Source organism: Oryzias melastigma, linkage group LG13 (genome assembly GCF_002922805.2).
Source record: "Oryzias melastigma strain HK-1 linkage group LG13, ASM292280v2, whole genome shotgun sequence".
Taxonomy (NCBI): Eukaryota; Metazoa; Chordata; class Actinopteri; order Beloniformes; family Adrianichthyidae; genus Oryzias; species Oryzias melastigma.
Genome location: NC_050524.1, coordinates 6,594,544 through 6,619,275, shown reverse-complemented (window position 1 = coordinate 6,619,275; position 24,732 = coordinate 6,594,544). Strand labels below are relative to the sequence as shown.

Here is a 24,732-nt window from a genome sequence, read left to right as displayed (position 1 = left end):
AAAAAAAAAAAAAAAAGCTCTGCTGCACCAGATTCTATTTGTAAATGTAAAATAAAAATGGCCGAGGGCTAAGATTACTTCACTGATGTCGGGCTTTTGTTTTAAACTTATCTCTTCACTGTGAAATCTTTGGGAAATGCATCAATAATGTTGCTCAGACTTCATTTTAAAATCATCTCCAGACTCTTCTCATCAAGAGCTGCAAAAGCTTTTCTCTGCATTTTAATTAGATCCAATTCTGACGGCTTTGGGAATAGGATGACAGCTCGGCAGCGCACACTGAGTGGAACTGCAGCCAGTCATCTTTATCTCAGCTGAAGGCAATGCAGCTGACTGCAAACCCATGCCATTGTGAGTGTAACACCGAGTCATCAGTCCATTTCCTTCCAGCTCAGAAACACAAAATCCATCAGCCACGCTCCCTCCACTTTAATAATGTATGACAAAGATTCCCGGGCAAAGAAAGTGACTGTTTTTAATGAAGAGCACACGCATTAACAGATGCTACATCATCATTAAGGCACTTTAGCTGTGGGATTTATCATTTTGTGTGATTTAGATTTTGATGATGGGGAAGATCCAGCTCCTCTGTCCTATAGTTGACTTCTTTTGACTACATTATTGCTTCTGAGCTTGTGAGTGATTTCTTCAACAGGTAGATCGAATTGTACTTTTTTAATCCTAGTGACAAGTACTTAATAAATGAATTTTTCTTCTATTTCTCTTCTATATGTATTGATTTTAATTGAATTTGTTTCAAACATTTTAATGAAAACAATCCAATCAATATAATATAAACTTATAGATAGTAATAGTTATAATAACAAAAAAATGTAATAATTATAACACTATAAAACATGTTTGAGAAGAACTTAGCTTACTGAAATTTAGTATTAATATGCCTGTGATATCTAAATAATTTAACTATATAAGTATCATATATCATTTACCAATAATAATCATGTTCGTTATCCTCAATTTATTGTTTTTATATAAGACGACCCGTGCTTACCATTACAATCTTTGGTTTCTATCATTTATCTCCACTTAATTATCTTTAGACATGCCAGGTTTTATCATACCATATTTTCAAAATTATGTCATAAGCTATTCATAAAGTGCATTAAGTGAAACAAAAGAGTCCAGAAATCAGGTTGTCAGTCAGACTTTATTAACTGCTGTCACAGTAAAAATAGAATTTGGTTGTATCTCGCTACATGTTAGCTACGTTAAAAGCGTTAGCCGTGTTAGCTTATTTATAAAACCTGTAACTCCCAACCTTGTTTACAACACATAAATAAACCGACTCCTGCCATGAAAACACGTTACTGTGACTACGCTAATTCCTGAACTTGTTATTAACAAGTAAAAATTACTCTGTCCGACGCCGCTACTTGTTAGCCACGTTAGCATATTCACAAAAGAATCCATGTGACTCCCAACCGTGTTTGTGACTCGTAAAAACACCAATTGAAATTGCTAAAACAAATATGCTAACTCCCAACCTTGTTAGTAACACGTAAAAACAACACAGCCCAACACCGCTATACGTTAGCCATGTTAGCATATTCACAGTAGATACTAGTGACTCCCAACCTTGTTTGCGACTTGTAAAAACACAGACTGAGAGGGCTAAAACAAATGTTTCTGTGACTATGCTAACTCCAAAACTTGTTACATGTAGGCAAATGAAAAAAAATTCTGACACAGCTACATGTTAGTCTAATTAGCATATTCACAACAGGCCACTTGTGACTTTAAACCTTATTTGCGACTTGTCAAAACACAGACTGAAACCTTCAAAATATCAAAATAAATGTTAATGTGACTTTGCAAACTCAAAAAATGTGTTCCTAACGTTAAAAACAAACAAACAAACAAACAAAAAACAGTCTGGCCTATAAGTAGGTTTCATTAGCATTTTCCCATTTTGACAGTTTACTTCTTAAAATTCACTTAAAGATCTTATAGTTAGTGCAAGCCATTGGTAATTTAAATGTCTCTGTTTCTCTTAGATTATGAGAATTTACTCCCATTATTTATAACTTATGGTTATAGGCTTTTTATGATATTAATGTATGATTGATATTTTACAAGCTCCCGTAGCTTAAACAAGTTTTTACTGTATGCAAAGGTGATTTGAATGCAGTATGTTAAAAAACAAGGAAACATCTCAATAAAAATATCATGGATTTTTCAAAAGCAGTTTCTTAAGCTCTAAGGTTTACAGGGTTTAGCAAATTTCTGTTTGCGTAATACCTATCTTTGTAAAAAAGCATTAAGAGGTTTGTGATTGGTCTTTTATGGAATTTGGAAATGCTTTAAAATTAACTCCTTCATGCGTGACTTAAATTGCAATTGGATAAAAAAATATACCTCAACATTTTTCCATTCAAGGTGATGTTAAAATTAAGAGTCCTTCACAATGTGAATGGGTTAAAAACAATAAGACTTTTTTTTTCAGGGATAAATTTGATTTTTTTAAAGAGCTAAATCAGCCAAACGTAAAATATGATGCAGGTTTGTGAAGAAAGTAGGAGATAAGTGAGATTCATATCTGTTTGAATGTTGTAAACAGATCTTAAAAACCAAATTACCTGTCTAGGATTTAATTCTCCTAAATTCTGAACACGACCATTAAAGAGGATGGAAACAAAAGCAGCTTCTTGTTTCACTGCTCATGTTTCTCCACACAAAGGATCTTAAAACCATGCATTTTACATTTTTTAGGAGCTAACTTCCCACTTTGGAGATCATCAACTAAACAAAAACGAGTGTGACATCTCTTTTTTTTTCACGCTTGTATCACAGGAGTTTGGCAGAGGACCTACCTCCCACGAGATGACCAGTTCATGCCTTCGGCCATCGCCCCCACTCACGTTGGATGGCGCCACTGATGGCACTAAAGGAAACAGAAAAGGTTAAAAAAAAAAAAAACTAAAAAAAGAAAAACATGGATGATTTATTTCACTTTTATTACATCAGAGAACAGTGCTTCTTTATTATGGTTGAAATTTCTGTTTTTTTTTTTTTTTTTTAAAATAGACTAAAGTAAGTATATCACAATTAGTCTGTTAATTACGCTGAAGAAAATGTACTAATTTTAAAGCTGAAGTGTAATGACCACTGACCTATGTTATTATTGCATTTTATACAAGAGGTAAGCAGCTGGTGAAGTAGCAGAGGGAATTTTAGCTCACAAACAACTTTTTGTTTGCTTAATTTAGCAGAAACAACTTAAAATTCACAGAATGAGTTTATTTTCAGCTTCCTTACCAATTAAAAAACACAGTATATTAATAAAACGGCTTGTATAAAACAAACGTTAGTAATGCTTGAATGATTTACCTGCTTCCTTAGTCCTAACACGTCTTGAAGGTGCGCTCGGATCGCCGGTTCCAATGGCGTTGCTGGCAACAACTCGGAACTCGTATTCCACCCAGGGGTTGAGCTCCACGGCCATGGCCGACTCCATGTCCCCGGTGACTGGGTCTGGATCTACAACAAGAGAGCGGTTTGTCTTCAGTCTGGGCGCTCTCCGCACTCATTAGGCTGCAGTTTACACCACATACAGTGGGCTCAAAATACTCCGACATGAGTGCAAACTCTCAAACTCGAGGGTGTTTGACAGTGTTTAGACTTCCTCAGAAGAAAGCAAACAGGTCTTTTGCATTACTGGGAAAGTGAGAAACAATGAGAGGATGGGAACTGTAACACTCAGCATGGCGGTGGAAGCTGTGTAACAGAGAAATTAGCAGATGCATTAAGGGAAAGTATTGTGTGGTTGAAGAAAAGTCTTCTGCTGAAAGAAGAATATCTGTCAAAGTGAAAGGAGAGGTTTGCATCACTGACGCCATCACTAACAGTGAGATGTGTTGATAGTGACTGTATGGCTAAATAAAAACAAAGTTATTTTTAATTTTCTCTTTTTTATTTAGAATACTTAAGGTTATAAATGTATAACTGAGGTCCACCTCAAAGATGTGAAGATGTGAAGAGGTCTTGTTTGCTCAACGCTTCTTCTAGAAGACACCAATTTCAAATACTAAGCAAAACTTTGGTAAAAAGTCTGATCTTTTATTAGTTTAAATCACATATTATCTTGTGCTGTCCAGAGCTGCAGGGATGATCCAGTTTGGCACAAAGTGTCTTTTATTTTGAAAGGAAATCTCACGAGCTTCGGTCAAGCGCAAGAAATACCTGTGATTTAATGCGAACAGCCGATGAGTTGGGACACCCAAAACGTCAATTTTTGACGCTAAGGAGTCCTTAACCTTAGGTCAATATGAGACGAGTTGAGAGTGAGAATGTGTTATACAAATATATTAACTGATTATTTCTAATTAGAAGTCTATGGGATTTTGCTTCCTGGACCCAGCGGGTACTTCCTGTTTGGATCGGAAGGGGAGTCCAGTTCTCATAAAGAGTCAATGATGGTTAGGATGTTAGAGGACCAGCCCAAGTGGAACGGTTTGGAGAGAAAGTATAAACAATTTGATCATGTGAGAATAGAGGTTAATAAGTAAAAAATTGACAAAAGATGAGCGTTGTGAACAAATCGAAAGAAGTTCTAAAAAAGATTGATGTTACAAAAGATTCAGTGACCGGATGAGGATGACGACACATAATCTGGTGTGGTTAACCCAGAAAAGACAAGCTGAAACAAGAAGTTCAATTTGTGCTTTAGAATGAAACTCGATATATACAGTATAAATATAAGTGTATAATTTTCATTTCCATTAATCCTGTGGTTCTGTCAGATGAATAAAACATGTTTAAAGAGCCCCTTTTTTTTACAAAGGGATGCTTCAATTTTAGTCAAAAGTACTTTCAATGAGAAAATAAAATAAAACAAAAAATTTAACTTTATCTACCAGGAACCGCGCAGGTGTTTCACTTCCACACGCTGAACTGAATGAGGTGAGAAGTGGTGCAGGTGCACAGGAGCAACTGGAGGGTAGCCATTAGACATCCGCTATCAACAAACTCCTACCAGCAAAGCTTTGTTATGACAACTTCAAAGATGTGCTACTTTATGCTCTCTAAAAGCCTGGCACTTGATGTTAGAACTAATACATCTGTGTACACCCACACCTTTTTAATCTTTTTGTTTTTATCTTCTCTCTATTAACATTTCTTTAATGCATTTTTTTTTTATTTTTAGTGCTAAGTGTCCACATTTTCATGTTTTTATTTGCCTCTTGTGTTTTCTCTGTAGAGATCGAGTGTTAAAATTATTTTAGGTGTTGTTTCCCAATAAATTAGCATTTTTTTAAGACCAGGAAGGGATGTTATAGCGTTCTAACATATTGATAGATTTACAGCAAACTTCAAGTGTAACATTTCTGAGAAGTGTTGCTCTCTAGTTTGGATCGGGTAGCAGAATTGGTGTCAGTTACTTAACAAATATTGCATCGTATTCTCTTGACATTGTGTCATCTTGTAACTTGGTGAAAAAAATAAAAATAAAATACAGTAACAAATGGAGAGCATCTATTTTTGGGTTTTATTTGTTTACGACATGTAGCTGCTCAAAATTCTCATATAACAGGAGGGGAAGATCTGCATGTCAACCAGTCAATAGAACGTATTGTTGAGCTCCAATTTCTTTGTATTGGGTGACAGCAAACTGAATCCAACTGAACTGATTCAAGTGGATCCTCTTGAAACATAAAGCAAGCTCGGATATCACAGAACTGTATGTTAAAAGCTGCACGCACCATTTTAAAGGAAAATACATTATATAGTTCCAATGGAAATTTTGATGATTTAATTCATACATATGTTCAAGGAATGTTGTGAATGAACCAATCCGATCATCTATTTTAACCCTTTCACACCGGAGCTCCAAAGTTTTAGTTGTTAACACAATCAATGTCATTCCAGCAGATTCTGAAGGATAATCTGCTGAATCTTCAGAATCTACTGGAATTACGTTGATTCAAGGTTGAAAAGTTACTGTATGTTAAAGAGTTTGTGTTTACCGGTGATTCCTCAGGTGTTACAGAGTTAGAGGTGTTCCCAGTGGTCTTTTAAACATGATTTTATATATATATATATATATATATATATATATATATATATATATATATATATATATATCCAAATCAAATAAAAAACTGTCATTTTCTAGGAATTCTGGAAAAAAAGTAAATTAGAAATTTGTTGCCTTGTTTCCACTGAGCAGTCCAGACCAGACCGGACCAATCCAGTATTTTGAGCATTTTATTACAATATGAAGCCATTATGAAGCGATTGATTTATACTATTTTTGGTTTCCCTTTGATCATAGGTCCATAGAAAAATGGAACAGACCAGTTAGGGAAGAGTTACTGTTGTCCACGATGACATCCATCCATTAGATGTATTACAACAACAGCGAGGGTCCGACTAGCAGAAAGTTTTGTCCTTTTTGGACTGTATTCTTCTTTGCCTCCTACAATCTTCTTGCGAAGAATATCAAATTCTTTACATTTAATATTCATCGTCAATTCCACGATATGGAGAACCGCTGTTCTCACACTGTTCTGATGCACAGCTATGTCATCATCTACACCGCACATGAACCTTGATGGTCCAACACCCAATGGAAACGCTGACTTTAATTGGACTATTCTAAACCTGCTCCATGGAAACAAGGCATTGCTGGAACTGTGAGAGTAGAGTAGGCCCTTCTCCATTTCCCATCATCCATCTATCTACATGTCCTCCCGCCAGCTTACAACCTTAACATTACTGGTTCATCAAAAATATCAGAAAAATCCAGGTGTACAGTTTATGACAGACTCCAGCTCTGATGAAGAAAGCAAAGACGCACATGGATCTAGTCGTCTTCAAGTGGATTCATCAGAATGGAGTGGAGCTTGAGGCCCTCACAGCTTATTTTCTACATCACAAACGGCATTTTTTTCTACTCCTAATTCACAACAAATTGAGTAAAAAAATATACCCAGAAATTGAATTTTATGCAATTTTTGTTTTAATATATCCTCCATCAGCAGAAAATTTTATGAATATTTGACTTATCATCCTAACCACCAGAAAAGCATATTTTCCTCTGTAGAGGACACACATTAACCTGAATATCTGTCTACAACTATTGAATTAATTCCTTTTGGTGTCTATGAATGACATTTGGGGCTTTTTTAATGATACCAAAGGGAAGGGGTGGGGCTCTGGGAATTGTAGTTATTGGTGGATTTAGAAAAATATTTTGCCAGACAATATTTTTTTCCTTAAGAAGGTTTACACTGAAGAGTGATGTGAATAGGTTATAGGAAATCTATATTTTACCCTGTCTAATTTTAGACTTTGTGTTATAACTTCATGAACTTTAGTTTACATTAGTACATTTGTGCATCATCTTTTATTTATTTATTTTTTTAACCTTTTTCAACATAAAAATAACCAATTAAATTACATGAATCTTCATACATAGTATTAAAAATGAGGATTAACTCTGCTGTCAGTTTCTCATTACTGTCTCCTAATACTTTCATTTTTGCTCCACACAGTGTTTGTGACAAAACGATGAATGTTTTGACCATAACCAACTTTATTTGAATGCATTTTAATTAAAAAAAGGCAATTTGTTGCATATCTCCAACAGCTGCATGCTAAAGAGACACAACCCAAGTGTTTGCTCATCCAGCAGTCGTGAGTTTGATTGTGTAATTACACAAAGATGCAAACAACAACAGGTAAATGTCAACATCGGCAAAGGCTCTTTCTTCTGGGATTTCTATAGATCAGAAACTTAAACATAAACCAGGCAAAACAAAAAATGCTAGTTTGATTACTTCATACAGCTCTTTGGATCTCTGAAACATTGTAGTGAGGATAAAATAGGGTTAGAAATTAGATGTGTAGTGGTTCTTTTTTAACAACAACTTGATTCATAACATAATTTGTGATTGACAATTCGATCATAGTCAATATTGGTTCATTTTAAATTATACGATTTGAAACGATTTAACAATTTAGGACATCTTTAACCAAAAATTCAACTAGTGTGACTAAGAGATAAATACGTGGTACTGATCAGTGCAGATGAACTTTTCCTTTCAAGATAATCAAGTGTAATTTAAACATTTGAACAAACAAACAATTAAACAAGAACGAATGTCAAATCCATTCACATTTTAGTTTATTAAAGTTCAGCCCACTGTTGTTTTGTCAATTCAAAATAATACAAACTGAAGTGTTTCCACACATTAGACTATAATGATGGTTGATCATTTTTGCTGCGTCACATGTGTTGTCAGCTATGATTACACTTGGTCATTTTTAGTAAAATTTTATTTTCCAGTATTGATTGATTGATCCCTCCAATACTCGCTGGTTTTTAATAAAAAACACAGGGTCTAACAGGTGTTTGTATCTTTTGAAGCCGGTCTCCAATAGTGGCCAAATGGGAAGTTCATTAGGTAGCTATATATGTCTGGGTAGCATAGATCTGGTCGTTTTCTTCAGTCGAGATACCTTTAAAAGGCATGCTGGGAACATTATACAGGTTGATAATATTTAACTTTTTAATTTTTTAAAATAAAGCTCAATGTCATGCCAATTAAAGTGAGATGAATGGCTGAAAAGTTTCCGCAGTGGCGCTCATAGCAGCGCTGCTCATATTGCTGCCTAAATGGCCGACTGACTACAGGGAATCACATGGGGTCCAGAGCTCTATTTGGGTTATAATGTAGTGTAGCGATGGCCAAGAAACGTAAACTTTGTGCGGTGGCCTACGCCAAAGAACATTCTGGTGAGGAATCTGCACGACTTTGGGGAGGTTCCTAAACATATCAGAGAATGGTGGAAGCAGATGACAATATTTACAAGACGGCTGCAGAAAAAGATGCAATTTTCTGGTGGAGGAACAAAGAAAGTGAGCGACAAATTTGAAGAACTGGTTTGAACATGGATTATTGAGCAAAGACGAAAAGGTGTGCATGTCTTCAGGAAAATAATCTTCAAGAGGATTTTTGATACGGAGATTAATGAGGCTTTAAAGAGAAAAGAAACATTCATAGCCAGTGCTAATAAGAACAGAATATAATGAACCCACTAGCCATCACCATTCAGCCTGTGATGACTGCCGTATTTTTTGGTTTAAATGCTCCTATTAGAATATATACGGTATTTCATTTTGAAATTATTTTATAATGTAAACGTTTGATTCGATTAACCTCAATCCAGTTGGATTGTAGGAATGTAACTTGATTCATTAAGTCGATTAACTCCTACACCCGTTTTAGAAATGCATTTGAAACAGAATAAATGTTTCTGTGCAGCTTCCACAATCAAGCTTAAACAAAACTAGTTATGCAAACAAGAACCAAACCAAATCCAAGTCACAAATGACTCTGTTGCATCTGATGGAGCTGCTTGATGTCCCTCTGTCTGGGAAGCTGCTGTTCAAACATCTGTCTGCTATAAAAAAGGAGCTAAAAGCCACATATCTTCCTGCTCTTCCAAACATGTTCAGCGCTCACAATCTATCACAGTCATAATTATGCTTCATCGAAACAAATGTAGTTGAACAGACATGATGTGAGAGGAGTTTATACAAAGTGTGATTAATTTATCTGTGGGGATGTATCATTATCACACCTTGGACTCTGTTATTATTTTCACACGGCACATTAAGATGGATTACAGCGAGAGCGGAGCAGACCCTTATCGGTTAAAGCTAAGTGATAATAATTGATGGTTATTTTGTAAAGTTACAGCTAAAAAAGAAGGATATAATTTGTTCCTGGGTGCTTAAAGCATGATAAACTAAATGAACATGGATCACTCTTATATTTCAAAGCCAAAAGGTCAATTATTCACTAAGTGCTGATCTGACACTGAATACATTTCGCATTTGTGACATTAGAAGCACACACTTAATGCTTTTTATGGATCCCCTCTGAATAAATGTACCCCTTTAGAGTGGATTTCCACTTACAAGAGACATTAAACATGATTTTTTAGATAAAACAAATTGTCTTATTAAGTAGATAACCTCAAACATTCTTACAGTAATGACTGTATTGATCCTCCATCTATATATGAGGCTGAAATTGAGGCCCCACATCCACTTCCTGCAATCTAGTCTTGATTGATTACCTGTTTTGACAGTTTGCCAGCCTAATGAGAACGGGCTCCTGGCTTGTAAATTGTAGGTGCTGATGGGGCTGTGGTTGTCCAGACCCCGCGTCCAAGACAAGGTAGCTGTGTGGTCTGTGATCTCCTCCACGATCACAACTCCAGGGGGTCCAGGAGGGCCTGGTGAGGGGATAATTACAAGACAGACCAAATTACAAGTGAGGACATCTGGATTTCTGCATCACAAATGAGGCACAAATGGCCCGTCAGCACAGAAGAGGGGAGAAAGTCAGCTGCTGTCTGAAACAATTCTCAGAGAACTCTTATTTTCAACACAGCTTAGTAAAGCATTTAATGTGCTGCTGTTAGATTTGAACCGGACAGCAAGAACCAGATAGTTTTTTTTCATTCTTTGTTCTTACTTGGAGTGAAAATTTCCCTTGCTGAATGAAAAGCTACCAAAATTTGCACAATCTGTACCTCAAAAGATTACATTATTGACACATTGAACGACCTCTACCCCCAAAAAATGATGACATCACATTAATGGGGCCAAACATTTAGAAAAAAAAATCTAAATTCACAAACAAAATCAAAACACACATGTCTGGGATACCCAAAAGAAGTTATGAAATTATTATGGGATGGTCACAGGCTGCCTCATTTTAGACCAAAGTGTGAATTGAGTGATTTTCACATTCACACAACATAGAAAAAGAAAACTTTCATTTGAGGGATCTCCACAAAAAACAAATCTACAACCAGAACTGAAGTTTAGTTGACCTTTGACCTTGGGAATCAGAATCCTTTTTACTATCACTGTTGCACAAGTAGCTCGTGACAAAATGAAAAATCGTGGTGCTCTCTGACAACTTAAATTTACTTTTTACGGCATCTTGAATTTTCCAAAATCACCTTTTGCACAAATTTAAAGTCCTAAAGCATCATTTGGAAGCTACTTCTGAGTTTGTTTATTTTGAGAGGAGTTAGCTTGTTGTTAGCAGAATTTTACAGGAATATTTTGGTAATTTAAAGAGTCCCCAAACAGCAAATTTACTTTTTTTGGCTGTTGACATCTAGAAATTGAGCTTTAAAAGTGCTGACTGTTGATGCTGGCCACATTTTTGACAATTTAAAATTAACTAATTCCAGAAATTATAGTCTAAAACAGCCTGTGTGCTGCCTCCTACAGGTTAAAAAGATGTATTACAGTTGGATTTTGTGATTGGTCAACTGGTGTAAATCATATGTAATTTCAGAAGTTTCATGCTTAAATTTTGCAGACATAAAATGCATAAAGAAAGGAAGCAAATACAATATATAAATTAGTTTTTGAAATGTTTTTAATCTAGTATTAGCTGTGATTTTTTAAAAAGAGAGGCGTAGAAGCTTCAGCTAGCTTTAAAAAAAAAAAAAAAACACATATAAAAGCAATAGTAAATATGGAAAGGTCCACACTGCACACATCAGAAATATTTTCTTATTCTAAAATATGAAATGACCTATCCAAGGTGCAATAAAGGAGCATATAGAAAATAAAAAACGGAGAGAATAAAAATGGAAAATTGTTATTGAAGACGGAGCTGCCTCTCCTCCCGCATACATTAAAAAGTATTGTCGCTGTCATTTCTATAAATGTTATCACTCAATGGTGACCCCATATCTGTGTATACAAATATTAATGCTTTCAGCAGAGAGATGCCGCATCCCAGCTGACCAGACAACAGACTAAATGTCACTCACACTACCTTCCCCTGCCGCATTTCCTGCCTTTGTCCAGAGTCTCTACCAATAACGCCTCAGGACAATAAGATCCTATCAGCAGGCAAGTCATACTATACCTAATTAAAAAAACAGAAATAAATGAAAAATTCTTGGATGAATGGACTTCATAAAGTTCTCATAATCTCGTAAGGAATACTCTGGAGGCCATGAGGAAAATGTCAGAAAGAAATGATAACAAGCTTGAAATCCTGTGAATGCACCACAGTGAAATTAAGGCTTGCATTCTCATTGCATGCTGGTAATATTTAAAACCAACAAAACCTTTTAATACGCCTATATTTTCAACTATTTAGGTGTATAATTATATATACAGTAAATATTATGACAATTACTTGTGTTGGTCCTCACCAAGAGAAATATCTCTTTTCTGGGTAAAATGACTAATTTTATTAAAATCTAATAGCTTTACAATATATGTTATTCATTAACAGTCAATATTTTAAGTAAACACTTGAAAAATGTTATTAAAAAAACAAATGATCTGTGGTCCTCAAACAAATGTTTTTGTTTGTTTTATTTATAATCTGATACTGAAGGAAGTTTTATTTTGAAAACTACTGGATTCTCCAGATCACATCAGACTCATTCTTGAAGCATGTAAAGTCAAGCGGTCACATGTCCAAAATCCATCCGCTACTTTGTGAAAGCGTCAGTGCCGACTGCTAATTTGAAACTCCCAAGGCTAGCAAAGTCAACAAAAACAAAATATATTTGGGAAGTTTATTTAGCAGAAAAATCCCAGAGAGGAAACAAAAAAAGAACCTTCAACTTCATAATAAACCAAAGCTGCATTAAAATAACAAAAACCAGGAGTCTTTACTCCTAATATGGATTTAATATAACAGTTTTCCACAAACCATAGTAATAATGTATAATATTCAAGAAACTTCTGTCTAATGTTACAAGGATGCCACTAACAGTGAATTCATGTTTATTATTATATTTAGAAATTACCATTTATAGACTTTTTTTATCAGGTATTATTTGCACCTTTAAAAGTTGGATGAAGCTGAAGTTGGGATCCATTTTTTTAGCTTCCTCTGTCAGTAATGGATTAATGGAAAATCTACATAAATTTTGATGGTTCCTAGTAAAATCTATTGTACAAATAAATTCTAAATCAGTTGGAGATGTTTTACAGAGGATGAAGATAAACTTTAACCTCAAAAGTGAGGAGAAATTGGAGGCAAAAAAAAAAGCTAACTAGCCTCATACTGGCCAATTCAAGAGGATATTGTCTGACATTAAACCAGTCTGTGGCTCGAAAAAGGTTGGGGGCCATTGCTGTAGTGGATTATTACCCCACTAGGGGCAGTAGAAGGGCTTTTCTTGCTCTATTCAAAATGGTTGCCTCCATGAAATCTCCAACACACTTATGGCGGAGAAAGTTTTGCTAATTTTTAAAAATTGACTCATCAAGTGTTATCAATGCAGTTTAAAAACCCTAAAATCCTAATTACATATCTTCTGTTACAGTAGAAACCCACTAAGTGCTCTAACTTATAAATCTCTTCAAAATGATCTAAAGTTGCATGTTTTTTTTTGGTATTTTCCACCCAAAATGCACCTCTTTCTATCATGTAAAGTATTTACACCGAGAATATTGATTCTTTTTTTGCTTCAATCTGAAAAAAATTCTATTCCCAAGCAGTGCTTATGAAAGTAAATTCCCCATAAACACGGCTGTGTGTGAATTCCCCAAACTGCACACATATACTTTGGCCATCACATCACAGTTCTGCTGATGATTGCAGAACAGCTTGGCACATTCGGGGCATTATTTTCCTCACCGGTAAAAAAGAAAAGAATAAAAAGAAAAGAAAAGCTTTTTTTCTTTCTTTTTGTTAGCGGGGGGACACATGCATCTCTCTTGCTGTCAGCAAATCCACTGCACACAAAGTGGGAGCTCTCCACCTGCTAACAACAAAATGACAAGCTTGGAGATTTAAACCTTCCCCTGTTTTCTTTTGTACTCTGACGTCCAGTTTGCAGGAATGGTTGAAAAACGTTTTTTCCTTTGATCATTGAAGCAATTTTCTGAAGTACTATCCTATCTATTAGTCATTCATGATTCAATAGTGAATGAATTGTGTTTTCAGGTTTGGGTGAGTTCCTCATGGTGGAGAGGACGGTATCAGATTCAGTCTTACCTCGCACAAGAAGTTCAGCCTCCGTAAACACAGAGTCAGCACTGGTCTGCGCTCTGCATCCATACTTCCCAGCATGCCTAAGCAGAATGCTCCTGATCATCAGATCCACGGTGGACGACTGCTGCAGTTGGGGAAAGGAAAGGCGGGAAAAAGCCTAAATGAGCGTGACACAAGAAATGTGATTCCATTACATCTCGTAGAGGCTCCAAGAAATTCCTCTTTAATTCAGGTGCTGGCCTGGTCCTGCATTTTTCAGCGACTGGTATTTTCTCGCTGCTGAAATAAGAAAGGCCTGAGGCGAGACTGGGAATAATCCAAGGTCTACAGGCAGCTGTTTAGCACAAAACCTGATTAAAATTACAAAGCATGCATCAGCCTGGCCTCTGCAGAGTCTGTGAAGAATCGTCACTGCAAACACTTGCTCTCCAGAGTACAGTTGTGGCAGAGGAGACCCGAGGAAAGATCTGATTCTACACATTTGTCAACAGCAGGACTTTTTCGCTTTTGCTAATTTGATTTTAAACCTCCTGTTAAGGCTTTTTGTCCTGCGGATGGAGAAAACCACTGGTGAAGCTGAACTGAACTGGTTTGTGACAGGTAGAAATCTTTAGAAATGTGAACATTTTTTGATAAAAAGCCAAAACCTAAAAAGAAGACTTGTTCAAAAGTTTTTATTCCCTTCATGTAGAAACATTAAGATGTTTAAGCAAAAATTACAAAATATTTTTTACAATTTTGTCTACCCGTTGGATTGTGTCTTCTTTATTAATTTAAAAATGTAGTGTAGTAATTTCTTTGCTTACTCTATTGACCTTTGAGTTTGGCTTTTAAAACAAAAAATATGGCAGTTTCAGGCTAATTTAGACATCTTTGTGCAATGTAATAAATGGCACCCTAAAATAAAGCATTCCTTACAAAAAAATGTAAAATAAAAAAGGGAGTTTAAAAGGTTATGAATAAATAAATAAATAAATCTTTCATTACTGGGATGCAAAAATAAAAATATATATTCAATGTTTGTCTTCATTTAAAAACAATCAGAATTCAACAGCTTTAACACATAGTTGTTAAAGTTCCACTCCAATGGTACTTTCTTATATTGTAAAACACATAAAGAAAATGAATTAGTATTTCTTTATTCAAATCGTTTAGAATCAGGAACAACTTAACCCTTAAATTGTTTTCAGGTCAAAACTGACCCATTTTTGGACTTGAAAATGGGTCAATTTTCACCCGAACACATTAAAAGGCATAAAGGAACATTTTTAACACATTTTTAGCACTTCCTGGTTCTCTCCACTTCACTTCCCATCAGCCCTTGCTGTCACTCCCAGGATCCCTACTGCTGGTTCCCCATCAGTGATCACTCCCAACAGTATTTAGTCTGAATTCTGCTCAGTGCGAAGTCTTGTTTGTGCCACTCTGCCTGCATCACTGAGCGTTCTCAACCTGACCTGATCTTCTGTTTCATCTGACCCTGCTTCGTCTGCCGCCTGTCCTGACCCTCGCCTGGACTCTGACCATTCTGGTTGTTCTCTGATGCCCTCATGCTCCTGCCTGACCCCTGCCTGCCTGACCCTGGTTTAGCGTTGTGGACTTTTAGCTTTGCTTCACGCCTGTTGTCCTGTCCGTGCCAAATAAACCTGCTACAGTTGGATCCAGCCGTCTGCCTGTTTCTGACAACCGCTTTTCTCCCTCAAAATCTGCTGGAATTGCGTTGATCATGCTAACGGTTGAAAAGTTACAAAACATTAAAGATTTTGTGTTGAAGCGCCACAGATATCGCCTCAAGTGTTAAAGGGTTAAAAACTGATAAATTATAATTAATGAACGACTGAGAACGTTTTAAAATACATCAAAATATGATCGGAGTGGGACTCTAAAACACAATTTTCATCAGAGTGGGTTTTTAGGAGCAATATATTTTTGATAAAACTTGTCATGCCTCCTGGTCACTGGTAAATTGCGATGTCAAAACTGAGAGACCCATATTTTTTTACTTTTAGAACACCTTGTTTTTCCAAATAGCAGCCTGTCGGTGGCATCATTTCAGGAAGACAGGTATTGCAGCTCTGATTAGAGGTATTATGGCTTGTTCTATACCCACTGATTACTGCTGCAACTGTGTCTCGTCTGATTTCTACTTGGTTTGAAACAGTGTCTGGTGTTTCATTTCAGTGTGTGGAGCAATAACAGCAGCATACAGGCCAGCGGCTCACAGACGGTGGTTGTGTGGAAACGGAAAAGGGAGAAATGCATTGTTTCCACGGCCGTGCATACATTCAAGTCTTCTTTATAAAATTTTAATCACTGAGTCTGATTTCCACTCCAATCTTTTAGTCATGAATGGGTGCAAGCTCCTCTAATTAGTCATTTCCCTAAAAGAACATTGTTTTTGCAACAGCAGCTGAACTGACAAGACAATGAAAGAAGCAGCTACTCTGTTTGACCAACTAAGCTTAAAACCCAGATGCTGAGGGTTAGAGAAAAAGGGAATCTATAATTCTGTGGCTTCAGTTCAACAAACAAAAGAAAATCAGATGAACTAAAAAGAAAAAAAAAAGCAAAAGCAGATTAATGACTTCAGAAGAAAAAAACCTGCAGAGATGAAGAGAGGGAAGAAAAAAAATATATATATTTTTATGCAAACAAGCATCAAAGCGTCTTCCGACCTAACGCCCGAGTGAGTCAACTATTGTCTGCTTTTAAAAATCAGGTCAACTATTAGCTCACTTCTCACATTACAAAGGATTTTTCTGCAGTCATTCTGACACATAACCATCATGCAAAGCAGCAGTTATTTATAGACAACAGAAACAAACACGACTTTGTATTTTTTTTTTTTAAATATTCTAAAAAAAAAAAATCAGAATTATCAAAACCCACCAATTATACAATTTTATTTATTTGAGTTATATTTATTCATTTTGTGTAAAAGCTTACTTTTTTATTATTTGGTTGATTTTTGCTTTTGTTGTTAAATCAATACTTTTTTGGTCTTAATATACCTGAAGGGAAGAAGGGCTTCTAAACACATTTGGAAAAATATGTTCAACTTCTTTATTTTCTATCATTTCTGTGTGGAAAAAAACAAAAAACACAATTTTAGTTCAATTCATTTAAACTAATTATAAAAGTATGTCTGTGTTAAACTTATTTGTGGTTGTTAACAAGAAGTCTTTTATGCAGTAGGTCAAATTAAACATATACATTTAAAATATTTTACAATAATTTTTTAAGGTATGAAGTTGTAACTTTTCATCAATTGTACAATACAACTGAATAAGAGCTGGGATGACAAAATTGATCCAAACAGATCCAAGCTTAATAGATCAATAATTGATTCATAAGTAGCGAACAATATAACGCATAATGCTAAAGTCCGCTAGCTTGATGCTAACATATAATGGAGTAGGATGACATTACTGACTAAATGCACATCCTTATATACTCACAGGCATGAATTTTCCAAACTCTTTTAAGGAAATATTTTTAAATTCACCATTTGTGGTCTAAAGCATCGTTTTTTGCTCATACTTTCTTCTTCTGGAAGAAGGTATGATGCTATAGCGCTATCGCCACCTAGTGGCCAAACTTAAACGCCCTTCAGGAGAGGCAGAAAATATGTTGGAGCTTCTCTGTTTGAGAATCCATGTAACACTGTATGATATTAACAGTCTAATTATTATTTCACAAATAAATTTTACAATATGTCAAATGTACCAGATTAATATAAATATATTCAAAACATATATAGATTATTAATGTATTTCTAAACAAATATGTCTAAATGTGGAAACCGTGTAAACTAAATTAAACTGAATAGAATTGATGGGATCTAAAGAATAGAAAAAAATCAGAATCGTATGGATTCTGGACATTATTGGCGATACCCAGCTCGAAATTTTAGTGCAAGGACGTTTTACTGAAATAAAATAAAATAAAAGAAAACATTCCAATCCTCTTTTAATATATTTTCAAAGCCTTCCCAATGGTCTTTTACTCATGTTTATGCAGTTTTTAGGGATAGTCATAAACCTGCCCTCATTTCCCATCATCCCTTAGTTTACAAGCCCTCACGCTGGCTTACAGATCCTCACAACTCCAACCTAAAATCGTGGGTGCAACAAAAATGGCAAGCGATATCGGAGCTATCCAGCCGTACAGTTTTGATCCAGATACCAGCTCGGACGAGGAAAACAAAGACGTTCATGGATCTATTTATTTACAAGCGGACCAGGGAGCATTTTTGTTTGCTCCTAATTCCCAACAATGTGAATAAATAAGTCTATTGAGCCTATTTTTTTATACATATGATAAAAATTCCACAAGAGTTTTAAAAACACCACAAACAGGATTTTATTCGAGGTGGGTCTTTAAACTGTCATGATGGATCGGCAAGAAAAGTCCCTAAACTCAAAATGTTCATAACAAAAGTACTAATGCCTGCAGCATGTTTTGAACATTTTTGGTTACTTACGTCTTTTTTTTATTTTATTTTTTGCATGTGTTTGTTTTAATGACAGTATAGATGCACTAAAATAGAAATTTAGGTAGATTTCCTATTAGTCTATTTGGATCAAAAATCATTGTAGCTCGCTTAATGTGCCTGTTTTGTATGCAGGTTTTAGACATACTATGATAAAATCTCTTGGCAAATAAAGAAACACAAGAGACTTTTTTATTTCAAACAAATGAAAAAGACAAATAAACAACACCTCATTATTGAGGATCTATAAGCAGTAGTGAGCAGAAAGCTCCTCCAGAGTACTGACTAGATCAGAGAGGTTAGGAAGCAAATTATGTAATTTTTGGGATACTTTTTACGTCAGACAGAAAACTGGGTGAATCGTTGATTCCTGAAACAAAACCAAGATTGTGTGTGCATTTTTTGCAGACATAGTGTTCTGTGATCAGTCATGAATGCTGCAGAAACTGCTGATCATAGCAGGACAGCAGGAATACAGCTAAAAATCTGGGACTGGGACAATCAGGATGACTTTCCAACAAACATTTAGATGAAAGGACAATATGATGGATCGTGCCAGGTCAAAAATTTGACGCCGATTTGTGTGTTTTTTTTGTTGCCTGCTGGCCGTCATGGAGGTCACAGCAGCTGCACTTCATCTTGCTCTGCTGCTTCAAAGTGAAAGTAATGCTCGGATAGCCCTGAAAGTTTTAGCTGCAGCAGCTCAGTGCACTCGCTTTTGAAGACTTGCATCGGCTCACGGCTTACCTGTAACCTCCTAAAAGGTTCTTAAAACATTTGTGAGGCTATTCGCACTGCAGAAGCTGAAGTATTGAGGAGGACAAAACCAAAAATGTGGACAAAGTAAAATTCATTTGGACTCTCCCAAAAGCGTTGAAATGCTGCTGTTTAGGGGTTTATTAATAATGAAGACATTGAGATGAATCGTTCAGGAATACCCATAAAGGCTGTTGTCGCTTTAGTTACTTGCACCCATACATGGGGGGAATCCTCATGTATGGGTGAAAAACTGATAAATCATTACGACAGGCATGCATCTCACCTACATACTCCCTACTTACGTGTTGTATAAGTGATGGCTACGACCTTTCATGGTACGTTCACACCGGCCTTTGCAACGTGCGACTCACTAAACATGTGTAAATGTACGTTTCAGGCTTCTGCATTCAAAACTCTTGGGTTCACGCATATATATGCAAGTTTTCAAGCTCTACATGAATAATGCACACCCATCAAACATGTGTTAAAGGTTAAACCAGTTGAACTCTGACCAATCAGGAACTCGGATTTGGTAGGGATGTATGGACGGCGTCCTTTCAAATTTACAGAAGTGCCAACTGTTTGGGAAGTTTCTAATTGCGGTTTGTGCCTGGCCAAAATTTCATGACATCAAGGCCGAATTCTTCCCCTACCCCTTCAACTGAAGGGGCAATTGAATGTCTGAAATAGCTTTTTAAGAGTAGAGCGAAGGGACTTCGAGTTATGTTTCCTTCTATCAGTAGGCCGATCCGCGTCACACTGTGGCGTGGAGAAGAAGCGCTGTTCTTCACGTGGCTGTGCTCTGATGCACAGAGGTTTACATTTAGATGTAAGTAATGTCTTGTTGTTTTTGCATCACCTTTTTAAAGTTATAAAACTGTTGTTGTTATGTATGTTGTTGTTGTTATGAGTGCTAGCAGCTCCAAGCTAACGTAGCTGACTACTGATGACATCATCGAGTGGGAGTACATTTGAAGAGACTAATATTACATAACTCTCCATTTGGAGGGCTAAATGTACGGGTAGGGAGAAGCCATGGAGGGAGGGGAAGAATTCAGAAACAATCCAAGTCCTGTGAAAAGATTTGCACCGCTTCAACTTTTCGTCCCAGTCCTCACTAGTGTCTGGTGTGGGTTAGGAGTGTCACAGATCACAAAACTCACGGTTTGGATCATGACATGGTTTTAGAGTCATTTTTGGATCAATGAAAAAGGAAAAACAGGAATAAACAAGAAGTTTAAAGCCTGAAATTATTTTCTTGAATAGGTAGCATCAACCGCAGCATGCCCGTAGGAAAAAATGTGCGTGAATATTTCCACTCTACGAGTGGCCTATGATTTGTTCGGGCCACTTATATACCTCGTACAATTTTCACCCACAGACAGCCCGTATCCACCCGTAAGGGTGACTAACGAACGTAACTTCACTCAGTTCGCAGCCCGTTATGTTAATAGTCATTCTTACTTTTGCTCTCACTGTTTGGATGTACTCAAAGTGGTTTCCGTCCTGCTGGAAGACGATGGGTTTCTGGTTGAAGAACCACTGGAAAGCCACATCCAGGGATGTGTCGTGCGTCGCCTTGCAGCTCAGGACCACGCTCTCCCCCACGGTCACCTCCACTTTGCTGGGGCTCAGCACCACACGCATGGCCTCTGCAAGCACAAAGCTGCTGCACTGTCACCTCAGGCTAACCCACAGCTAGCGCCAAGCAGATGCATTGAACTGCGAACTTAACTGTAGGGCACGGAAAACTCACCTTTGTCAAATAAATATCCTGGTTAGCCCTGATTTAGACTGTTTACAGTGCATCTAGGAGACAGACTGTTTCGCCATTAAAACCTGCCCTTGTAATATGATTCCTGAATGTGAAAGCCCTTCTTCACGGCTGAGCAAGCACAGTAAATTTCCTGGCAACGGCGTAAAGGTGGGGGAGAAAATGACATTGGGGACTATTTACTGGAGGCTGACTTCTGCTAATTTGCCAGAAAATAAAGGCCTCCAGGGCGTCACTTACCTTTTACCCACAGTACGGCCGTCAGCTCGGCCGAGCCCAACTGATTCTCAGCCCGGCACACATAGTTCCCTTCATCTGCTCGGCTGGAGTTGACAATTTTCAGAGTGTTGTTCCGTAACAGAATAATCCTGTAAAAAAAAGAGGACACAAAAATCAATACCGATATGAGAAAGACATTCACGTACCAGCGGCTACAGCACAACTTTAAGTAGGAGGTCACGTAGTTGGTTACAGAAATAGCAATATACAGCTGGGACAAGAACCCAGAAGTTAAACCAATATCCTGAGATATTTCTGACACAATCATCTGGCAGCGATTCTCCAAAATAAGATTTTATTTGCACCTAACAAGTTACCACTGAGGCAGGGGATAACAGAAGCCTTCTCACATTTTAACTGCTGCTAAAAAGTACAAAGATTTGAGAAAGGAGCTGTGAAAAACAGCCTCGTATGTTAAGGTTTTCAATAACACAAATTTTCCTGTGAGGATCAGTCAACTTTTTTTCTTTTAACTTTTTTTTCAAGTTTCTTAAGCAACACCTTCAAACTTGTCAAAAGCTCATGTTTTAAACAACATAGGTTTTTTAATACACTTTAACTTATTGTACTGCCTTTGGCACATATGTGAAAAAAACAGTCGTTCAAAAATTGTGCGAAACCCACTTTAACACATAATTGATCTGAACTTCCGTCTTCCTCATGAATTCTTTCATTCTTTAAGTGAAAATGAATGATGCATCAAACACTAATGCTGCGTTCACACTAGGGGTGTAACTGTAGACAGCACATAGAACGAACTGAACCGATCATCCCCCCCCCCCGCATTCCAGACAGGAAGTACCCGCTGCTCCCAGAAAGCCAAAATCCCAAAGACTTCTATCGAGAAATTAACAGCTGTAACTCTTCTTAACATGTTCTTGCTGAACCAAATGATTTTTTTTAAGATGTATTTTTCTTTATCGAAAGTTATTATAAACTGGCCAGTCAGATGCCTCAGTGAGAGCATGTACTGCCCCACCTCAAACGTTCGAAGAGTTTGATTGACAAATGATTGAACCAATCACTGCTTACTAAGGTCGTCTGGCCCTAAAATAGAGAAATTGAGCAAGATCTGTATTGCGTTCAATTTTCTTCACCCAAAGAGCCCAAATGGAGGATTCAAATAGCTACATGTGGCTCCGGAGCCTCAGCTTGCAGACCCCTGGATGTGGGAGGAGCTACCGCCAAACATGTTTAGCCACAAACATGGAAGCCTTGACTGTATATCTCATTTCCAATGCATTGTCTCAATCCCAAAATAGAAAAAGATATATCAAAAATTCAAGAACGATCAGATTCTCCTCTATGTTGGTTTTGGACTCCAACCACCAATCACGTCCATAACGTCAGGTGCCAAAGCTGAGTCCCTGACTGGATGACACAGTTCATCCTCTTTGGATGTTCAGATTTGTACACACTGCAACGCTCAAATTGCGCCGCAGGACCTCTGATTACGCCTGTACATTGATTTAACTTTGAAACTGGGTGCCTCTGACCTGCTAATCACAGCTTAAGACATATTCATGTTTGCTGTGATTGCTGAGTCAATAAAGAACTTGAAAGTTAAAAACCGTGAAGAGCTGTAACTAAGTAGCAAAACCAAAATGCCGACAATAAGTCATATTTGACAACGGTTACATTCAACAGCACCAATCTGATCCCATTATCCTGGAGACTCATGGGAGAAACTTTTGATGGTGTGAAGCTACTTAGTTGTGTGACTATTTTCTTTGTATCCTTCATCCCGGAAAGTGGATAAGTGGATGTTTTCAGTGCAGAAACAAACACTTGTTTGTGACTATTAGCCTTGAAAGTGAAATCTCAGTTTGACGGTTTGAATGTTTGCTCACTAGAGGAGCAACTGTGGGCCCATTGAGCAAGTGGTAGATGTCATCGTGTGTCAGTTTTCTTCTTTTCTCTGTGTCTTGTTCAAAAGCAAAAAAACAATGAAAAAAGTTGAGTCTCTTGTTCTGTTAGTCAGTTTTACTTTGACATGACAAGTAAAATAAAATCCACCTGGGCCCCCATTTGAATCTATGCAAACTCCTTATAAAAAGAACCCACCCGTTTACTGTGGAGTCTGCAACACAGTTTAAGTTGTCAGGACACATAAACCAGTTTGACAGCAGGATGAGCCTCAATCTTCTCTTGCTGTAGTTGTGAGCGTGGTTGTAAAAATGAATGTTGCCTGTCTACGGGAGGGGTAGAGTCACCAGCCGCTGAATCTACAGATTACTGAAAAAAAAACGGTAATATGCTTTTCATTGGAAAATTATCCATTACCTCCAAATAAAGCTTTCAGAAGTATTACAAAAGTCATCATCTAAAGCAGGCATGTCCAAAGTCTGGCTCATGGGCCAAATGTGCCCCCCATTTAAATTTCCAACAGCCCACAGGTTCCTTTCATACAATTGATGATACATGGCCTTCAGAACTTTCTAAAAACTGTTTACAATTTCTTGATTGTGGTTGGCTAAATTAGGTTTCCATATTCACTATGAAGAGGCACTACCAGACAAGACATGCTATCTACGACAAGCTAGCTGAGAATGGATGGTGAAAAAAATGGACATTGATTTTGGTAAGAATTACGTATTTGTTCGGTGGGGGGAAATTTAAAGTATGCAATTGCGATACATTTTTTAAAATTAGTTGATTTAAATTTCACTTTTATTAAAATAGTTGAAAGAACGTCAGGCCAAATGGTTCAAGAGGACCTGGTCGCAGACAACAGCAAAGCCCCAAGATGCTGCCAGAGCATCATTAGCTGGAAGTCCTCGACCGAAGTGCCAACAAAGTTCACGGTCTTCCCATAGATTAACACTGGAACCGGGTCTTCTAGTGTAGATGTGCAATTTCAGATTCCGGCTACAGTTGTGACATATCCGCTTCTGGCTAATGATGAGTTCAATGTTATGTTTGCCTGCAACCAGGTTCCTCTGAAATGGTTGACCCTTGCACATTTCCACCACACTAAATCTGGCCCTCCTTGCAAAGAGTTTGGACACCACGGGTACTAACTGATAAAATCCCTTAGTTTAAACACTTCTATTTACTGGGTAGTAGATGTGGGTCAGGGAAAACAAAAAATCAAATGCAGGCTGGATGCATTTCAAGATGGGAACATAGGACAGTTCGGTGGTTTCATTTTGGAAGTTGATGCTGTAACTCGGCCGTACACAGCAATTTGCCTCCGTGAGATATACAGTACACAACAGTTTTGACATAAGTACTATTTTAGAGTCTGGATGGGTTGGCTTACGTGCATAAATTGTCCCACCGTGCAAGGATATCCCATAAACATTTTCACGCTCGATAAAAGGGCCAGCCACCACCATAATATCCCCCCACCACCGCCCTGGAGCTGTAGACCTGAGGCCACTCCCAGACACTGCAATGCACCTAAGACC

At 37.1% G+C, this 24,732-nt stretch overlaps 1 protein-coding gene across 1 annotated transcript in view; it reads right to left on the bottom strand.

Moving 5' to 3' along the window:
* The window catches only part of cntn5 (contactin 5), a gene marked incomplete at its 5' end in the record, with an annotated part of 141,210 nt that overhangs the window by 16,090 nt on the left and 100,388 nt on the right, over positions 1-24,732 (bottom strand). Inside the window, 6 exon segments of the mRNA XM_024277809.2 lie at positions 2,832-2,902; positions 3,349-3,498; positions 10,108-10,266; positions 14,022-14,142; positions 20,734-20,921; positions 21,284-21,411. Coding sequence (XP_024133577.1) covers positions 2,832-2,902; positions 3,349-3,498; positions 10,108-10,266; positions 14,022-14,142; positions 20,734-20,921; positions 21,284-21,411 — 817 coding nt within the window.